At 38.6% G+C, this 17,755-nt stretch overlaps 1 protein-coding gene across 1 annotated transcript; it reads left to right on the top strand.

The window, feature by feature from the left end:
* The first annotated feature begins 457 nt into the window (after positions 1-457).
* Positions 458-12,033, top strand: nol10 (nucleolar protein 10). Its single transcript, XM_088291812.1, has 21 exons — positions 458-659; positions 868-913; positions 1,369-1,467; positions 2,392-2,469; positions 2,555-2,592; positions 2,899-3,035; positions 3,120-3,185; positions 3,294-3,354; positions 3,651-3,736; positions 3,872-3,950; positions 4,143-4,292; positions 4,490-4,556; positions 6,154-6,206; positions 7,574-7,700; positions 9,327-9,406; positions 9,911-10,009; positions 10,401-10,493; positions 10,569-10,739; positions 10,851-11,173; positions 11,306-11,408; positions 11,722-12,033. The coding sequence occupies exons 1-21, from the start codon at positions 594-596 to the stop codon at positions 11,881-11,883; spliced, it is 2,184 nt and encodes a 727-aa protein (XP_088147938.1). The 5' UTR covers positions 458-593; the 3' UTR covers positions 11,884-12,033.
* Positions 12,034-17,755: the final 5,722 nt, after the last annotated feature.

Raw genomic sequence — 17,755 nt, 5'->3', positions numbered from 1 at the left:
AATTTCATCGCAATAAAAACTTAAATCGCTGCAGAGCGTTTTTGGGGGGTTAATTTAAGTACTGACGTCCTTTTTACACGCACACCTATTATATAAGTGCCAATGTTTTTCCTGTTTTACTGTGTATTTTTTTAAAACTTTTTTTCTTTTGTTGTGACTATTTTTATTTAATAACGACAACACAATGCATACTTAATGGTTTTTTTTATGACTTTGTGACACTGTTATATTGTCTGTTTAAACTTTAAAAGGTTCAATAAAGCATTAAAAAAAGTGCCAATGTTAAGCTCCTTTAACTTTCTCCTGTCTCCTTGGTCTTTGACCTACCGTATACGCTAATTGCTTGCTGAGCCCATTGCAAATTCCTATACAGTAGATGGCGGTATGCACCAAGGAGATGTAATGCGGAAAAAAATAAAAGACGAAGAAGAAACAGCGGCTCAGAGTTATACTGTTCTCGTTTCTTGACGGACACATTTGTCCATCGTACGTTTACTTCCTGTTTAGCACCGAAGCAACGTGGGTTCCGTGCAGCTCACCGGTGTCTTACATGTGTTGTTTATGTCTATCCGCAGCTTTGCAAAAGTCACAAAATGCAGATATCAAGTGTAAATGATGTCAAGATTTATAATTTAAGCCATGGAAAGTCTCTTCCAGAGGTAAGAAGCACAACCCGGAACTTAGTTTCATGAACTTTCAACAACTAAATTATTGACTTTAGCTAGCTAAGCAGCTTTACATTCTTTTAAATGTTTTGAAGACATTTCCTAATGTTATCAGTTATGCCCTTATAAAGAAAAAACAATTTTAAACGAGCAAGGTAACGGTGTATTTAATAGTTAAAACACATTTGTTTTGAACATCTAGTGGCTGTCAGACCGAAAGAAGAGGCAACTGCAAAAGAAAGATGTTGGTAAGTTGCAGTCGTGTAATGCAAGTATACATTTTGCATATCCTAAAGGTACGGTGTGTACAAACCCAATTCCGATGAAGTTTGGACGCTGTGTCAAATAAAAACAGAATACTGATTTGCAATAACCCATCCATCCATTATCTAATCTGCTTCTCCTGACGAGGGTCGCTGACTTACTGGAGCCTATCCCAGCCCTCTTTGGGCAGTAGGAAGGGTACACCCTGGACTGGTTGCCAGCCAATCGCAGGGCACACAAAGACAAACAACCACCGGGGCTCAGAATCACATCTAGGGTCTTGCAATGTGTGGTCACTTTGAGGCACTGTAGCGTGTGCTTCCAACTTAGGTCGTTGCATTTTCTTAAATCACCACTGGATGACAAAAGTTCTACCCACTGTCCTTGGATGAAATTTTGGTAATCACAATTTATTGAATTTGTTTTTGGGACTTTTAAGACATCCAGCGCCGGATTGAGCTCATCCAGGACTTCGAGATGCCCACAGTGTGCACATCTATAAAGGTATCCAGAGATGGACAGTTCATCTTGGCAGCAGGTAATGGTCGAAAGTAGGCGTGTAATGAAAGCCCTTTTGAATTGGAATAATGGATTTGATTTAACCGAACTGAATTGAATTCTTGCTTTTTTAAATGTGCCATGCTTCAGTCATATCACACCATATGTATCAAGATGCATATTGAATCGTTTTTTATGAGAGATGCATGGGAGGTATAAATCAGTTTGATATTGCTAATGATTGTTTCTTACTTTGAATTTAGTCAACTTGAATAATTAGGACTTTAATTATTCGGACACACTATGATCGCCAAGGTCCCAGGTTAGCCCAGTAAATCCCAAAACATGTAAAAATAGAACAATAAAATAAGATAAAATAAATACCATAAAGAGATAAGAGAGATGCTTATTCATGGTTTGAATCTGTACAAAGATGCAATGCAGCATAGGTGAGGGTGCAGCAGAATGATATTGAAAGCGGCTTGAATTTCGCGTGACATTTTTTTACTTGATATAAAGAATAAACTGTTCAAAAATAAAGAGTTCAACATTTTGGTATTTGAAATAATGCTACGTTTTGCAATCAATAAATAATATTTTTTATCAATTGGGATTTCAATATGGATCAAAATAATAGTGAATACAATTTCTTTCCATAATCGTTGAGCCATAATACACATCCCTTGTCGATGGTGGTTATTTTTAAATGAGTATAATGAAAAACTTATAATTGTATCTGCATGAGGGCTGGAAAAAATATGCACAATCGTTTTGATCGTGAATCATAATTATTTATTGATTCAAAAACTTACTTAGGAACTCAAAACATAGTTAACTACACACTGCGCTGTTCAGCACATTTTATTGAATTTCTCTGATTAATGTGTTTTTATGAACATGGGGAGCCAAAATCGAAATCATGATTCAATTAATTGCTCAGCCCTAATCTGCATGATTTTTGTAGGGACATACAAGCCAAGGATTCGATGTTATGACACCTACCAGCTTTCGTTGAAGTTTGAACGCTGCTTGGATTCTGATGGTAATTAAAAAAGGACATAGCATACGCTCATCTTGTTAATCCTTATTAATCACCTTTTCGTTTGTTTTCTTTCCCTCCCTTAAAGTTGTGGCCTTTGACATACTATCTGATGACTACTCAAAGGTAATTTTGGACTATTTTAGTTTATAACTTTTTAGTATAATTCTCTTTCATAGATATGCCGAACAAATTCTGCCAATTTACCGTTTTTTGCTGAAATAAATTGTAGCGCTTTGATTGAGGGAGACACCGAGCATTATCAGCTCATTTATGTGGCGAAGGTATCCTTCAAGCCTGAGACATTCATTCATGTTTCAGCATGTATTCTTGCATGCCCCTGCTGTATAGACTTAGGCTTACTAATAATTTTGCCCAAATACATAATTCTTTTGAAACTTTTTTTGACTGATATTCTCCTTTTGTCGTCAGCTTGTTTTTCTGCACACTGACCGTTACGTGGAGTTTCATTCCCAGCACGGTCACTACTACAAAACACGAATTCCTAAGTTTGGTCGGGATTTTTCTTACCATTACCCCTCATGTGACCTTTATTTCGTGGGATGTAGGTGAGAAACTATTTAATGTCTTTCAGTTTTCGCGACACTATTTGGACAAATTTCAATGCATCTTTTATTTTTTTTTTCATCCAGTTCAGACATCTATCGACTGAATCTTGAACAAGGCCGCTTTCTAAACTCACTTCAGACAGATGCTGTGTAAGTGTGAACAAAACATTTTCTAGTTAAACTGCACCACAAACTCTTCATGAAGTGAAAATCCTTCTTTTTTTCTGTTGTTGCCTATTTTTTTGCCTCTTCCACCAGGGAGCACAATGTATGTGATATCAACCCTGTCCATCATTTGTTAGCCAGTGGAACCTCTGAGGTATGTGCCATCATCATCTGCAGCATCTACTTCAACTACGAATTAACTCGAAAATGTTAGCCATGACTTTATTCAGACATGAACCAATTAGAAGTTTAAAGAGATTTTTGTTGTTGTTGTTGTTACTGTTTTATGGACAGCATTTTTTTTCTCACCATCATTAAACCATTTTAGTCCATGAATATAAGAAAATAGAAATGAAAAACGAAAAAAGTAAGAGAGAACAATGAATTGTCTTATATTCTAACCGACAATATCTCACATTTCACTGACCTGAATCGCTGTTTGGTTGTTAGGGAAAGGTGGAATGCTGGGACCCTCGTGTCCGGAAGCGAGTGGGCCTTCTGGACTGCGCGCTGAGCAGCCTCGCAGAAGGAATGGAGTAAGTAACGTAGGCGTCTGTAGCTCAGAAATTCAGTTTTTACATTTTTTTCTAGATCACTGTCTTATATTGTCATTTATCCAATTGGCTGTTACCATTCTGCAACTTTTAACATTTCATTGTGTTGATCTGCAGAGTTCAGAGTTTGCCCTCAGTAAGTGCACTGAAGTTCAACGGTTCGCTCGTCATGGCAGTCGGAACCAGCACTGGACAGGTATGCGAGAACATCCCCCAATGACTGATGTTAAAGGCTCTTAAGAGGCATTCCTGTAAAATAAATTGGAAGAAGAAAATTATGTTATTAAACAGCTGTGTATTCATCCGTCTTTTGCACCTCACACACACTCCAGGGGTGTTTTGATGGAATTACAGTTACAATTCAATAATTGTCTCCTTCCTACCAAAGGTGCTGCTGTATGACCTGCGTTCCAGTCAGCCGCTGCTTGTGAAAGACCACTTCTACAACCTACCCATCAAGTCTCTCAATTTCCACGATCAGATGGACCTGGTTGTATCAGCAGACCCTAAAATAGTCAAATTCTGGAACAAAGACAATGTAAGACTGACAGGCATGAGTAGAATTTTCTGTAAATGTTCATATAGGTCGGTTGTATTGCTATTTGGTAATAAGAGTGATCCTGCCTGTTTCGGTACCGCATCATGTCTTCACGTCACTCATGTGAGCCAGTGCAAAAAGATGTACAAAACAGGGGAATACTGCACTTCATTATTTTTTTCTTCTTCTCTCCGCAGGGCAAAGTGTTCTCCTCCATCCAGCCTGAGAGCAACATTAATAATGTTTGCATGTACCCCCACTCAGGTGAGAAAATATTCCTCCAAGATAATGTTTCATTCATGACTGCAGGGAAAGCCAAGTTTCACAGTACCAAAAAAAAATATAGAGGTCAGCCTATTTTAAAACAAGAAATTGATTTATGTATACTATCGACTAGGCATGGGCGAGTATCGATACTGCTGTATTCCAAGATATTGGTACTCTTGAAGGCCTCATGTGGCTGTTTAACAGCCATTAATTAAAGACAAATGTTACATTCATACATTACGCCACGCAATGAATTCTGGGAACCTCACGGATTTTACAATCAAAGTTATAAAGATAAGATAGATATGACGATGATAAATAAGCAAGTTCTGACTTATTTTCAATGCACTTCCATTGCCTTTGAGAGAAAATTTCGTGCCACCAACATTGCTGAGCTAGACTACTAATGCACATATAACAGCAGTTGATGGCTGTGTGCTTTTGTAAAAAGTTAACCACTTGCTGATCATTGACGTGATAGACCGATCAGCGCAAACCTTTGATCGGCGCAATTACTTTTAAATTGGGCGGGGGTCGCTGCCTGGTCCTGTACCGGACATTCAGGTTCGGTCACTGTTGTAATTTTTCAACAATCAGTCTCCTATTTCTTTTTTTACTCAATTTATTTAATTTTCTATGACATGACATCGGATTTCTGTTAAGTAATTTACATCATTGGGTGGGTGCTACCCAGTGTTCAGACTGATCGACTACAGTTGAATTAAACAGTGACAAAGTTGTGTTGCCTAAACTCTGGTAAGTATTGCTAAATGTTACCTGAAGCACTCTTGTATGCAATTTAAATATTTGCACTTCACTGTATTCCTGAAGTTGTACAAGTACATATTTTTATTGGGACATTTTCTGTCTCACTGGAATTTTTGTTTCATTTGATTAGATTTTTTTTTTTTAATTTTATTTTGTATTTGCCCTTAATTTCATGTACTTTTAAGGAAAAATGCTATATTTGGATATATATCTTTACAATTATTTTTAATTTTTTGGGGAAGGGGGGGGGTGAAATTTTAAGCATCAAATGTACTGATGGCATCGGTATTGCCAAGCACAAATACTGGATGCCCCACTATTTGCTCTGGGTGACTACAGGCTGCGTAAAGCATCTGACAGCTGAGCTCCTAGGATCGTCGGGGTACGCAAATCCCTCAACAGGTGTCAGGCTCCGTACTAATATATAAAAATTAACAACTGAGAAAAAAATCAGTGTCCTCTCAAATTGCCCTTTGACTTGAATGCACCATGTGAACTTGATAAAACATCACAAATGTCTGTGCTGTGCTCTTTCACCACTAGGTGGTGCCATCTGCTTTTGCCTGTCCGGCATGCATATGCCTTATTTTAAACAAACATTTTGTTAGGGTAAAAATCACATTCGTGAGAGACTTTTTGGGGTGCCTGTCCTTTTGTGATTTTGAAAAACAAACAGAGTTTCACACACTTTCACTGTCCTCTCTCTGAAAAGTGCAGCCATAGGAACCCACACTGCAATCTTCAAACCTGTAACTATTGTACATTGATTACGCTCATGCTTTGCTACTTCTTTTATCATACTGCCTTCCTGCGTGGGTCTTTATAGGTATGCTGTTCATTGCCAATGAGGATCCAAAGATGAACACATTCTACATCCCAGTGAGTGAATTTTAGATTTTTTTTTCCAACACCTCACTGGCAGCAATCAGGAACCAACACATTCTGACACTGACATTGACGTCACATCACATAACTAAACGGATACCCTCGCATGGATTATTGACACAATAAAAGATGTTACCTGACTTCTTTACTGGCATGCATAAGCTTGCTCAAAGACTGTGACTAATGTGAGGGCTCATTAGAGAAGATTGAAAGAGGAGGATTTTTGTGGACTTTGTGTGATTGAACTTTGTGTCCCGGAATTGTATGACGCACACGTGTCCATTACAACTCGGTGAAATGTCATGACAGTTTTTTTAAGCCAAATATTGAACAGGGATTAATAAGATAAAGCAATGAATGCCAAAATAATGTCACACACTGGTTTGAGATATTGGTCTTGAATACAGTATGTTTATATTATACATTAGATACTGCTGGGTGAAAAGAAATTATCATCATGTAGGCCATTTTATATCACGATTACGGTACACCACGATATACTTATTTTATTAAAAAAATTACACTATGACTGCTTATATTTTTCACTTTATTTTGAAGTGATATTTAACAGTCCTGTATTATATGAGCAGTTAATAGAATTATAAAATGTAAACAGAAGAGGCACTGTAGACTACATATTTTTTCACAAATGTGTATATTAATTTAAATTGGAGACATTTAAAAAATAATGTTTCATATAGACATTAATTAAATAAAAGATGAGCACTACTATAATGTAATTATGAGAACATTTATTGTGCAGATTTCAAAAGTGTAAATCAAAACGCAAGACTGCAATACATTCGTGATTATATGTATTCAGTATACTATATCCATCAAACCGCTCTTCTTCAAGATGAATATACTTTCAATCTTTGAGGCCACTTCTCTTGGTTGACGTACGCCACGAGATAATCCATTTCAGGTCCATGTTAGCTATGTGTGTAGCATTATGTTGTATAATTTTCTCTCCAGACACTTGTTAAAATTCCTGCTATTTTGCTGTTTACAGTCGTAGATGTACATGTAAATTTAGTCTGCTGAACAAAACCCTTTATTTTATACCTTGTATAGTTTGGGAGGATTTGGAACGTCAAAATGGATGCTGATTCCAACAAAATGTGACCCCAATGTGGCTCGAGTGAGGACCGAGTTGGCCCCCCTTTTTGTAAATTGTTATAATTAGGGGTTTGTTGTTGTTTGCTTCTCTCCCAAAGAAGTAGTATTCCATTTTCGAAATTGATGAGTTAGATGATATTTGATCTTGCCAATGTTATTTTTTTATTGAATTGTGTTTCATTTTATAGTTTATTTGGTTAGCTCAGTCACCAATTTAACCTGACCTGTTTGTATGAGTTCAGGCTCTGGGCCCAGCACCTCGTTGGTGCTCCTTCCTTGACAATCTGACAGAAGAGTTGGAGGAGAGCCCAGAGAGCACCGTGTATGACGACTATAAGTTTGTCACCCGCAAGGACCTGGAAAATTTGGGTGAGAAGTTCTGGCATTCATTTCAAGTCATTATCCTTGGGTGAAAAGATGCAATGAGCATATATGGTTATCTTTCCATTAATTATACGCAATATGCCCTGTTTAAAACATTTCCCGGGTGTCTTAATAAAATAGTCGGTTAGGCCAGTCATTCTCAAAGTTTGGTAGGAGTACCACTTGTGGAACACGGGGTCTCTAGTAGTATGTGTAAGAATCAATGTGTATGGACAGTTCAGTTGTAATAAACTTTTTATTATATTTTTATAAATTTGCATATTTACGGTATTGCTTTCTTAGGGTTTTCTATATTTACAGTTAAGCCCAGGGGTATTAATAATTCCAGGTTTAACTTAAAAAAAAAAACAGTTTTGAAGTTTAAACGGTGCACAATGTTACCGACTTTACAGTGATATGAAATGTTACTTTTTAGGAATATAACCTTTGTCTTGCTTTTTGATGACACTTAGCTCTACTATTGGTATTGCTTGTTATTTGTTGGTCATGACGGTGGTACTTGGAGGGCTAAGATTTCTTATTCATTTTTTTTAGGTGGTACATTATGTCAAAAGTTTTACAACCACTGAACTGGGCAATTGCAGGCGAGCTGCCTAGTCATCTTGCGTGTGTTATATAAGTATGATGTCACAATCCGGCAAAATCCTGAACGGCTTTCTAAAGATGCATTTTCAGAAATAGGTGCATAACAAAATATGTACCTAGCTGTTTAATTTCATATTCAATCAGTTAAAAGGCACTCAAGAGACCCAACTATTTGTGTGTTTGTGAAAAAGTACATTTTCCACAATATCTTGTGCCCTTTGTAATGCATGTCTGTTTTTGTTAGATTCTTCCTGAAAATGTTTTTAGCTTTCCAATGCTTGTGGGAAAGGGGAGAACCTCCCTATTTAACCTCGGCCTAACTTTGGATGAATCACAGGTGGCTGGAGCAGATTTTCTGAGGCTTCCTCGTGGGGGGAGGGAGTCAGCAGGGCTGGGGGTTGTACCCCCGTGGAAGGGTTGAATGAACATTGGAATGCAGGCTCAGCAGTAAAGAGATCAGATGACAAGAAGCAAAAGAAGCTGTTGGCTGCTGTCGAATAACAGTGGGCAGCAGTGGTGCTGATTTACAGAAGCTGTGGAACGTGGCCTGTTATATAACCTTAAGTAAAGAACGCTTGCATACTCTGAGGCATCAAATGCATACGTGCTATTCTGTAAGATTGAGTCATCCAGAGTGGGAAGACTCCTTCACTCGATGTGTGGAATTGTGCTACAGTACTGCGTAATGTTCCTTGTAGTTAGCGGCGTGTGGATGGCTGGAAGGGGCTGGCTCAGCAGAATGACTAACTACCGTATTCATTTCAAAGTGCCTCAGGCAATTTGAAGGCATTTGAAGATGCATGCTTTTCTCACTGCTCATCCACAACATTAGGGATTAAATGTCATTATCCATGCATGATTCCAAGAGAATTTATTACACCAAGGCAAAGGTGGCTAACATCTTCCCTCCAACTCTGTTCTATAGCGTCATGTACTTGATGAATCCCTTATAGTTCCTTCACAAATATCTTTCAAACTAAATGAATGCTCACTTGGTTGTTGTTTTTTTTTTTTTACGTTTTATAGGTTTGTCCCATCTGGTGGGGTCGTCCCTCCTGAGGGCATACATGCATGGCTATTTCATGGACATCAGGCTGTATCATAAGGTATGGTGTTGTGCTACAGGTGCAGTATTTCATTCACTTTGATTGTAAATGATTTGGGCTGAACAATTTTGAAAAATAACACCGGTCAACAAATATTTACTGATTTTCAAGTATGCTTTCCTAGATATTTTTTATACCGATTACAAAACTTTTTCATAATAATAATAATAATTTATGAATTAAAGGTTAGGTTCAGCAACAGGTGTATTATTGTTTGTTTTTTTTTAAACGTCATAGCTATAAATTGCAATGCATGGTAAAATCCCTGTTGTGCAACTTTTATAGGAACATCAAGATAACCAAAATGAAGCCAGGTTTTTCTTTTTTACCCTCCTCCCCATCCCCAATTATCGCCGTTTAGCGACATCTGATTTTATCACAATGTCGTCTTGAATTTGATTCATTGTTTTGCCCACAAATGATCATTTTGATAATGAGCATGATTTCCGTTCAAAATGTGTTGCATACAAATGGTTGATGGTGATGATACGATTTGATTCTCAGGTCAAAAGCATGGCAAATCCTTTTGCATATGAGGAGTACCGCAAGGATAAGATCCGGCAGAAGATTGAGGAGACGAGGACCCACAGAGTGCAGGTTAAGGTGAGAAATTCCGACACCATGACAAGATTCTTCCAGTTAGTGTTTATAGCTGCACCACATCAGTGAGCAGAGGGTGCCAAATTTCTGTGTGAAGAAATGACCGTTCACAACTTGAAAAAATATGAACTGTGAGATGAAAAGAAGTCAGTTGTTTCATCACCACCCTTTCAAACTGCAGTTAAAAACTTGAGTCCTTTAAAGTTTACCAAACTTACTAAAGAAAAGGCTTTGAGCGTTTTTAACTGTTGACTCAAACGGATTAAACTTGATTGAAACTGAATTCCGTGACCCACCAACCAAGACTGCAAAGTATTTTGCCATACCGAACAGATTAAGCAATTGCTATTGCTATTTGTGTCTGTCCGTGTGTAATATGTTGTACCTGAGTCAGACATTGCCCAAAGTCAACAAGGAGCTGGCTCTTAAGCTGATGGAGGAGGGCGATGATGAAGTAGAGCTGACTTCCAGGAAAAAGAAGGGAAAGGTAGGCAGACTTGGATAACAGCATTTGGCGGTGTCTGTGAATTTGTCGTTCTTATTTTGCTGTTGAAAATTGCAGGCCCTACCCACCATTTTAGGCGACAACCGTTTCAAGGTGATGTTTGAAAACCCAGACTATCAAGTGGACGAGCAGAGCGAGGAGTTCCGCCTGCTAAACCCCATCGTCTCCAAAGTCAGCCAGAAGAGGAAGAAGAAGCTGCGACTACTTGCTCGAGATGCTGCTTCTCAGGTAGTGCAGCGCTTAGCTAAAAGTCGGTCAAGAAGCGAACATTACGCATGAATACCACAGTTTGAAATGTAATTAGCCTTCACTCCGAATGATTCTGCCACCTGTTTATAGGAGGCCCAGGAAAGGGAGGAGGAGGAGGAGGAGGAAGGTCAAGCCAGCTCTGAGGAAGAAAGCTCAGATGATGACAAGAGCTGGGTGGAGGAGGTGAGGGAGCAGCGGAGATTGCTGAAGCAGGAGGATCGAGACCGCCGGCAAAAGCAGAGGAAGGACGCTGACCGTAACACGGTCCTGCTGGAGAGCAAAAGCAGTGAAGGGCAGAAAAACGGCATCACGACTGAGAACAAGACCACGAGCCAGCCACGGTTCTATCAGATTAAAAGTGGAGAGGAGTTCCGCGGGTTTAATGACGTCTCCCGCAAGCAGAGACTTCAGAAGTATGTCGTATTCTGAAAAGGATTTGAGTCATAATATCGTACAAAGCTCATCAACATGAAATACTTCAAACGTGTATTTACTGTCCACCTTTTCAGCACTGTGCTCAATTCATGTTCATGTGTGTGCCTCAGGACATCCCTGGAGGAACGACTGAAGTTGGAGGAGCATTCCGGAGCCAGCAACGTAGCTGACACCACAGTGGGCAGCAAGCAGCTTACCTTTAGACTCAAAAAGGTAGCGCGCTCCTGTCTCACTCCCAAAATTTATATATTTTTTAAAAAAGACTCCATAAAATTCAGTGACTCACTTTGCAATCACATGCCATACTGCTGTTAAATGAATTTAAATCTTTTCAATGAGTGATATTATTAGAATGGAAACATCACTATCTTAGTGGCTAAGAAAAGACCAAAACCACCAGACCCAGAAGACTATCTGGCTCAAACTCCAAACCAATCTTTGCCCACCTCTGCCAAGTACTAAAACAAACAGCCCAAAATCAACGCAACAGAGAGAAAATAACAACATCCTCTTGTGTGTGTTGTAGTCCGAGCACCAACGGAAGCAGCAGCAGGCGGAACGTGACCACCACGAGGAGAGGAAGAAGCTGAGGCGCTCGGCTGGACACCTGAGCAGTGCCCGTGGAAGGGGGCGGGCTGGAGGTAGAGGTAGAGGACGAGGACGAGGAAGAGGAAGAGGATGGCACTGAGGAAGGAAGACCCATCTGCAGCTGCCTTGAGTCAAAGTTACACCAATTAGGCAGATGCCCTAAATAGCTGATGATTGTTGTTTTTAAAAACCATTGTGTCAAGTTGTCAAGGCTAAAACTGCAAATAGATGAGTATCATCCCTTTTGTAATTTTTATTGTTCTTGTATTTTTATTTTTTTCATGGAAAACCATTAGTGGCAATTTTATCAATCTGCTTAAGAATTCCTTCGGTTAAAGAAAGCAAAGTTTGTTTGTTTTTTTTCACTGCAATGTGTGTCAATACACGACGTCATTCATTTTATAACTTTTTAACCGGTAATTGATTGGTATATATATATATACATATATATATATATATATATATATATATAAAACGTTGAAGATTAATTTACTGTACATAAGAGACATTTGAGTGTTTGCTCTGAAGAAGTATACTATAGTGTATAGTGTTTTTTGCTGGACTGGTCTGTACATTGCAATAATTCTTACTGAATGTTTGAGAAATTGCTCTGTATTGTTTTCACTGCAAAAACTAAAAAACTAATTGCAGGCTCCTAAAGCAACTCAAACTGTGAAAATATTCTTGCTCAAGGGGGTCATCAAGTGAACCCAACTAGAAGTGGTCTTTGCCAACTAGAGGTGGTATTCTTTGTCGCAGTTAAGCACCTACTTGCGTCAGCAGTGAAAGAAAGGGAGGAGAGAAATGGGAGCGTTTTTTTATCCCTCCTCGTTTCCCTTGCCAACAACAGCAGTTCTCAGAAATAGGGCTGCTTGTGTTTCCGCCCCGCTTCCTGTCCCCAATGGGATGGATGGCATGAACCCTCTTCTTGACCACCATTGACCTATTTCAAATGTGGGGAGGAGGGGGGTTTCGGTTGTACAACCCCAGGCTCATCACACTCATGTCGTCTTATCATCATGCTCTAAGCACTATGGCGATACCATTTCAATGAGGAATTCATGAGAGAATCATGTTGCGTGAAAATACAAGATTATGGATATTTGTTATAAAACCACCAGATTTACTTTCTTTGCAAGGTATACAATATTTGACTTAAGCATCGTACAAGTAGTGAAAACTGATTTGTTCCACTTAAGACTGAATGAACATAAAGAAAAATATTGGGAAATGTGGTTCGTTTTCTGTTCACAATTCTTCACCATGACAACAGACTGTCTGAAAGAAGTGGGTCAAGCATCACTGACTCAAAGGATGTGGGAATAGACGAGGTATCCACCGGAATTTGGAACTGCAGTGTCATGCATTGAAGCACATTACGTAATCAGCTATTTGGAAACAATGTTTTGTGCCATGACAGGTTTGTACCAAGTTTCTTGTACCTTCTGCCATCTTTGCCAGCAGATAAATGAACAAAGACGTATTTGTTGTGAAACAATTTTCAGTCAAATTGTGTGAAAGTGAAATTGGATCATTTGGCAATGCCCCTGATGATGACTCGATAAACAAAGGTGCCACTGCACTCTTGTTGGGAATGGCTGTTCTAGTCGAATGTGTCACAGCATTTTGTGCCGGAACTGACACTGTCAAACAAATCAGTTTGTTGCTACCAGTGCTTTCAGTATGAGTAAAAAGAATGACAACAAATACAGCCAGTGCGATGTGTATCAACCCGTTTAAAGGAAATGTGACATCATAAAGCAGAGATCGATTGGGTCAGGCCTCGACAGTTTATTACACACATTCGAATCCACTAAAGTACCGTACTGCTTTTTCACAATCGTCTGTCTATTGCTGTTGTGCAAATAAGACCAAAGGTTAGTTGTACAAGTACAGTTTAAAGCGGGTACAGATGGTGTCAAAAAACGTATTTCATACCACAAATTACGACTTCAATGTAGGCCAGACGATCAACCAGCGCGTCTAGAAAGAGATTGCGTCATTAGTATATGCGAGAATTGTGGGAGCACAATTTACGGCTGCTTCACCATGTCAGAAAGTCTGAAATTCAATATTGACTAAAATTATATTAACACATCTAATAAGAGGATTTATGAGCATATTTATTTTATTCATGAATGCGTGTCACATTTCTCTGTGACTGACCTTTAAGAATAGTCACTAATTGGAAAAAAATAAGTTTAAACTGTAAAAAAAAAAAAAATGTCATCTCATTTATAATCTGAAGATTAGCCAGACCTCTCTACGCCTTATGCAAGTTGAATTGTTTTCCGGATCAAAATAGATGTATTGGTGCTGTATTCTTTGATTTAATAAAAAACCTTTCAACACTTTTAACCATCATTTTTTACTCAACAAATTATCCCATTCTAACTTTTCTTTTGTCTTTCCAACAAAGCAGTGCTTGCAGGTCAATGACGTAAAATCCTCATTGTTGGAGTGTTTTCTTGGTGTTCCACAAGGTTCCATCCCCGGACCATTGTCATTTTCATCATCTGTTATATCATTTACATCATTTGCTCTGATATTAATATTCAAAAGTATGCTGCTGATAAAGTAATTTTGACATGAAAAACGCTGACGAAGCGGTAGTCGTAGCAACTCAAATACAGTCCTGTCTGAATTACAGATGGAAATTATCCTGCGGCTATAAGGCCTGTTTACTTGTAAATGTTCTTCAAAATGCACTGTTTGTGAAGAAATGAAAAAATAAATCTCATCTAAAGGTCACTTAAACCTCCATTAGGATAACAGAAGACAACCAGTCAAATTCCTGTGCAGGTCATCTTTGTAATCATCTGCGGGTGCAATGTTTTTTCTTTCTCTGTTTACTTTTTTCAGCCTCTACAGTGAAGCAGTAAGTCCGTGCGTCAATCTGTGTGTTCTTTCTCCAAAAGGATCAAAGGAGTAAAATGTGCTGATGTCGGCAGTTAGCCGATCTTTCAGACTAGATCAGAATGGCGCAAAAAAATTGTCTTTGTCAAAATGTGATCACTTTTTTTCCTTCTTTTTTTTTTTTTGTCCATGCATTGCCATGCAAACAAATCTTCGGGAACTAAACCTTGAAAGGAAAAGAATGATAAGTCTGCGTGACGTTTATTCTACATGGAGCTGATTAAATACTGTCGATAAAAACAATATCAGCACGAGGCATGCGTGCACGTCTTGATACTATTATTTGATATTATTGTTACCGGTATTTTTCTCCAGAGCATCAACCATACCCATTAATTGACAAATGCAAAGCAACAGAAAACCTCCAAAACTTGCAACCTCAGAATCCAATAATTTGTCCCCAAATTGACTTGTACAATAGTGTCAATGCTACACCGAATGTTTGTTATTTAATTTTATTCGTTGAAAATGAATAAAGCTTTTTTATTATTCATTGTAGTGGGTTGATCTGGTTAGGGAAGTTGATAATATTTTTTTTTCCAGCTCTTATCGGGTAACTGCAGGACACTGAACAATAAAAACAAATTTACTGCACAAGTTGGAATGTTACTTGCCACATCACAATAACATCTGCTGTAATTTACAGCAGTGTTACAGTGAGCCAGGCCGCCTATTATTAGTGGAAATAAATAGCCTTATCATTATAATTTTTTCAGATTTTAAATGTGCAAAACAGACTACTGCACAATAGTTGATAGTCACGCTTGCTTGTTTTTAAGTCCGACTATCTGGGTGTTGTCTGCCGTATCCAGAGAATTTTAATGTGATTAACTTATCAGTGTGTCCACATGCTGCTTAAGGCTCTGCGTGCACATTAACCATTTAATTCAACATGATAAATAGACAAATAAATACCACGAATAGCATCTGCTAATTTGGATCCTACGCCAGCCAGGCAAGTGCTTGGCAGTCCAGACTTGTAAATAACAGTGTAGGCCAAATACTTAAGTACTTTGAGGTCAAGACTTCCTGGGATTTTACCAGCTAAACACCTGTGATTTTTAACCTCTGACCCCCTGACCGATTTAACGGGCTAAATGAACAACTAACCTTAGACTTTGCTGGCAGCAGCTTTATGGAACATTAACAGAGTGACAAAAAGGTAGCTCTCACGTACAGTCCCCTCCAAAATGATCGGAACGACAAGGTCGAAAGATGAGTATGGGACAAAAGTTGAGAACATGGAATTTGTAAAATTAATTTAAATTGAAAATCAGTTGGTGGTGTAACCCTTACTTGCTATAACGGCATCAAGCCTGCGACTCATTAACTTTACTAAACAGTTGCATTCATCATTTAAAATTAGTTTCCAGGCCTTTACTGCAGTTTCTTTCAGTTCTTGTTTGCTTCACGGGGTTTCCCTCATCAGTCTCCTCTTTAGGAGGTAAAAGCATCCTCTATAGCACAGGTGTCAAACTCAAGGCCCGGGGGCCAGATCTGGCCCGCAACCTCATTTTATGTGGCCCGCAAAGGGCAAATCATCTGCATCAACTTCCTGTTTCTAGCATATTTTCTTCACTTTTAACAACACTGAGATATGAGATATTGCCATTTATTTGTTACCAATCCTCCCCTTTTAAAATAAATTGAACAATTGTTGAACAATTACTTACTGGCTTCTGATTTCAAAACTGGCTTTCCAATCAATTTATATGGGCCGGCCCTCTGAGGGAAACCACAACTACGATGTGGCCCGTCCACAAAAATGAGTTTGACACCCCTGCTCTATAGGGTTAGGGTTAGGGTGGTGGTGTGTGCTTTGGGTCATTGTCTGGTTGCATTCTGATGCTTCTCCCCATTAGTTTGTATCCATTTTTTTGTAAATTGCCAGACAAAATTGTTTTGTAGATTTCAGAGCTATCGCTGTTGCCATCATGTGCAAATTAGTTCTGTCCCGAGTTATTAAACACATCTAGATCTAAATACCATGAAATAAACACTGGAATCCGGAACTTTTGTCTCATATTTATATATTCATCTGAAATTTAAACCAAACCAAAACAAAAGAATTGACCTTGCCGTTCCAATTCTGGTCAAGAGGGCTGTTAAATGGCACTTTTAATTGTTGCGTGATTATAAAGTGCTTGAATATTTTTTATTTTTGTCGATGTTCTTTTAATTTCCTTTTGATTCAACGAATTGACGTCAAACTAAGGGAAATTTGTGTTATAACTTTGTTTCTTGACGTATCTTTATTTATCTGTTGCTATGCAGTTGCTGTAGTTCTTTTTTGTTTTGTTCCTTTATTATGTCATATAGGCCTGATGTGAGGGCAGCTTTCTTCCATGTCTTCTCAACCCAGCCCTGCTCTCTGGAGTGACTTTGTAATTTCGTATATATTGATATATTATATATTTTACTTTTCAACTGTCGTGTCATGTCTGCTTCTGGGTGTGAAGTCCGCTCCTCACGTGATAATCTGTCAATCTACCTTTTAAATTTGGCTCCACTGAATCCCAAATTGAGTCTCAGATGTGCTTGTCATCATATGTACGGTGTTCTCAATCTAGTTTGGTGTACACGTTTGAGGCACTTAAAGCATGTAGAATTAGGACTGATGCAGGTAGCACTCAGCATTGGCACTGTACAATTTAGTCCCTCATCAGGGTTTGATAATCTCATCATGCTTGTGATTATGCACAATAGAAAGCGAGTGTAATACTTTGTTTTATGGTAATCAAGCACTTTACACAGAAAAGATAGAGACATTAGAAGAGCTGACAGAGAGGAGCAAGAGAAAATATTTGATCCTAGCCTTACTAATTCATATAATAGCTGCAATCTTGTGATTTGGACCAAGACATATCAAAGATGCGCTCGCAAATTAATTAGTGCTCATTTGAGGGCCCATTTCCTGCCCAGGCATCAGAGTTGCTTCACTGCACCCACCCTCAGTTTCTTCTTGTTTGTGGTTCTTGTTGCCTCCAGTAAGTGAAAAGCATCCACATGCAAGCATCGCAATATATGACACACACTTTGGATCATGAATTGTCCCT

Source organism: Idiotropiscis lumnitzeri, chromosome 1 (genome assembly GCF_059441095.1).
Source record: "Idiotropiscis lumnitzeri isolate Australia: NSW breed Sydney's pygmy pipehorse chromosome 1, RoL_Ilum_1.0, whole genome shotgun sequence".
Lineage (NCBI taxonomy): Eukaryota > Metazoa > Chordata > Actinopteri > Syngnathiformes > Syngnathidae > Idiotropiscis > Idiotropiscis lumnitzeri.
This window is presented reverse-complemented; position numbering and strand designations above follow the sequence as displayed.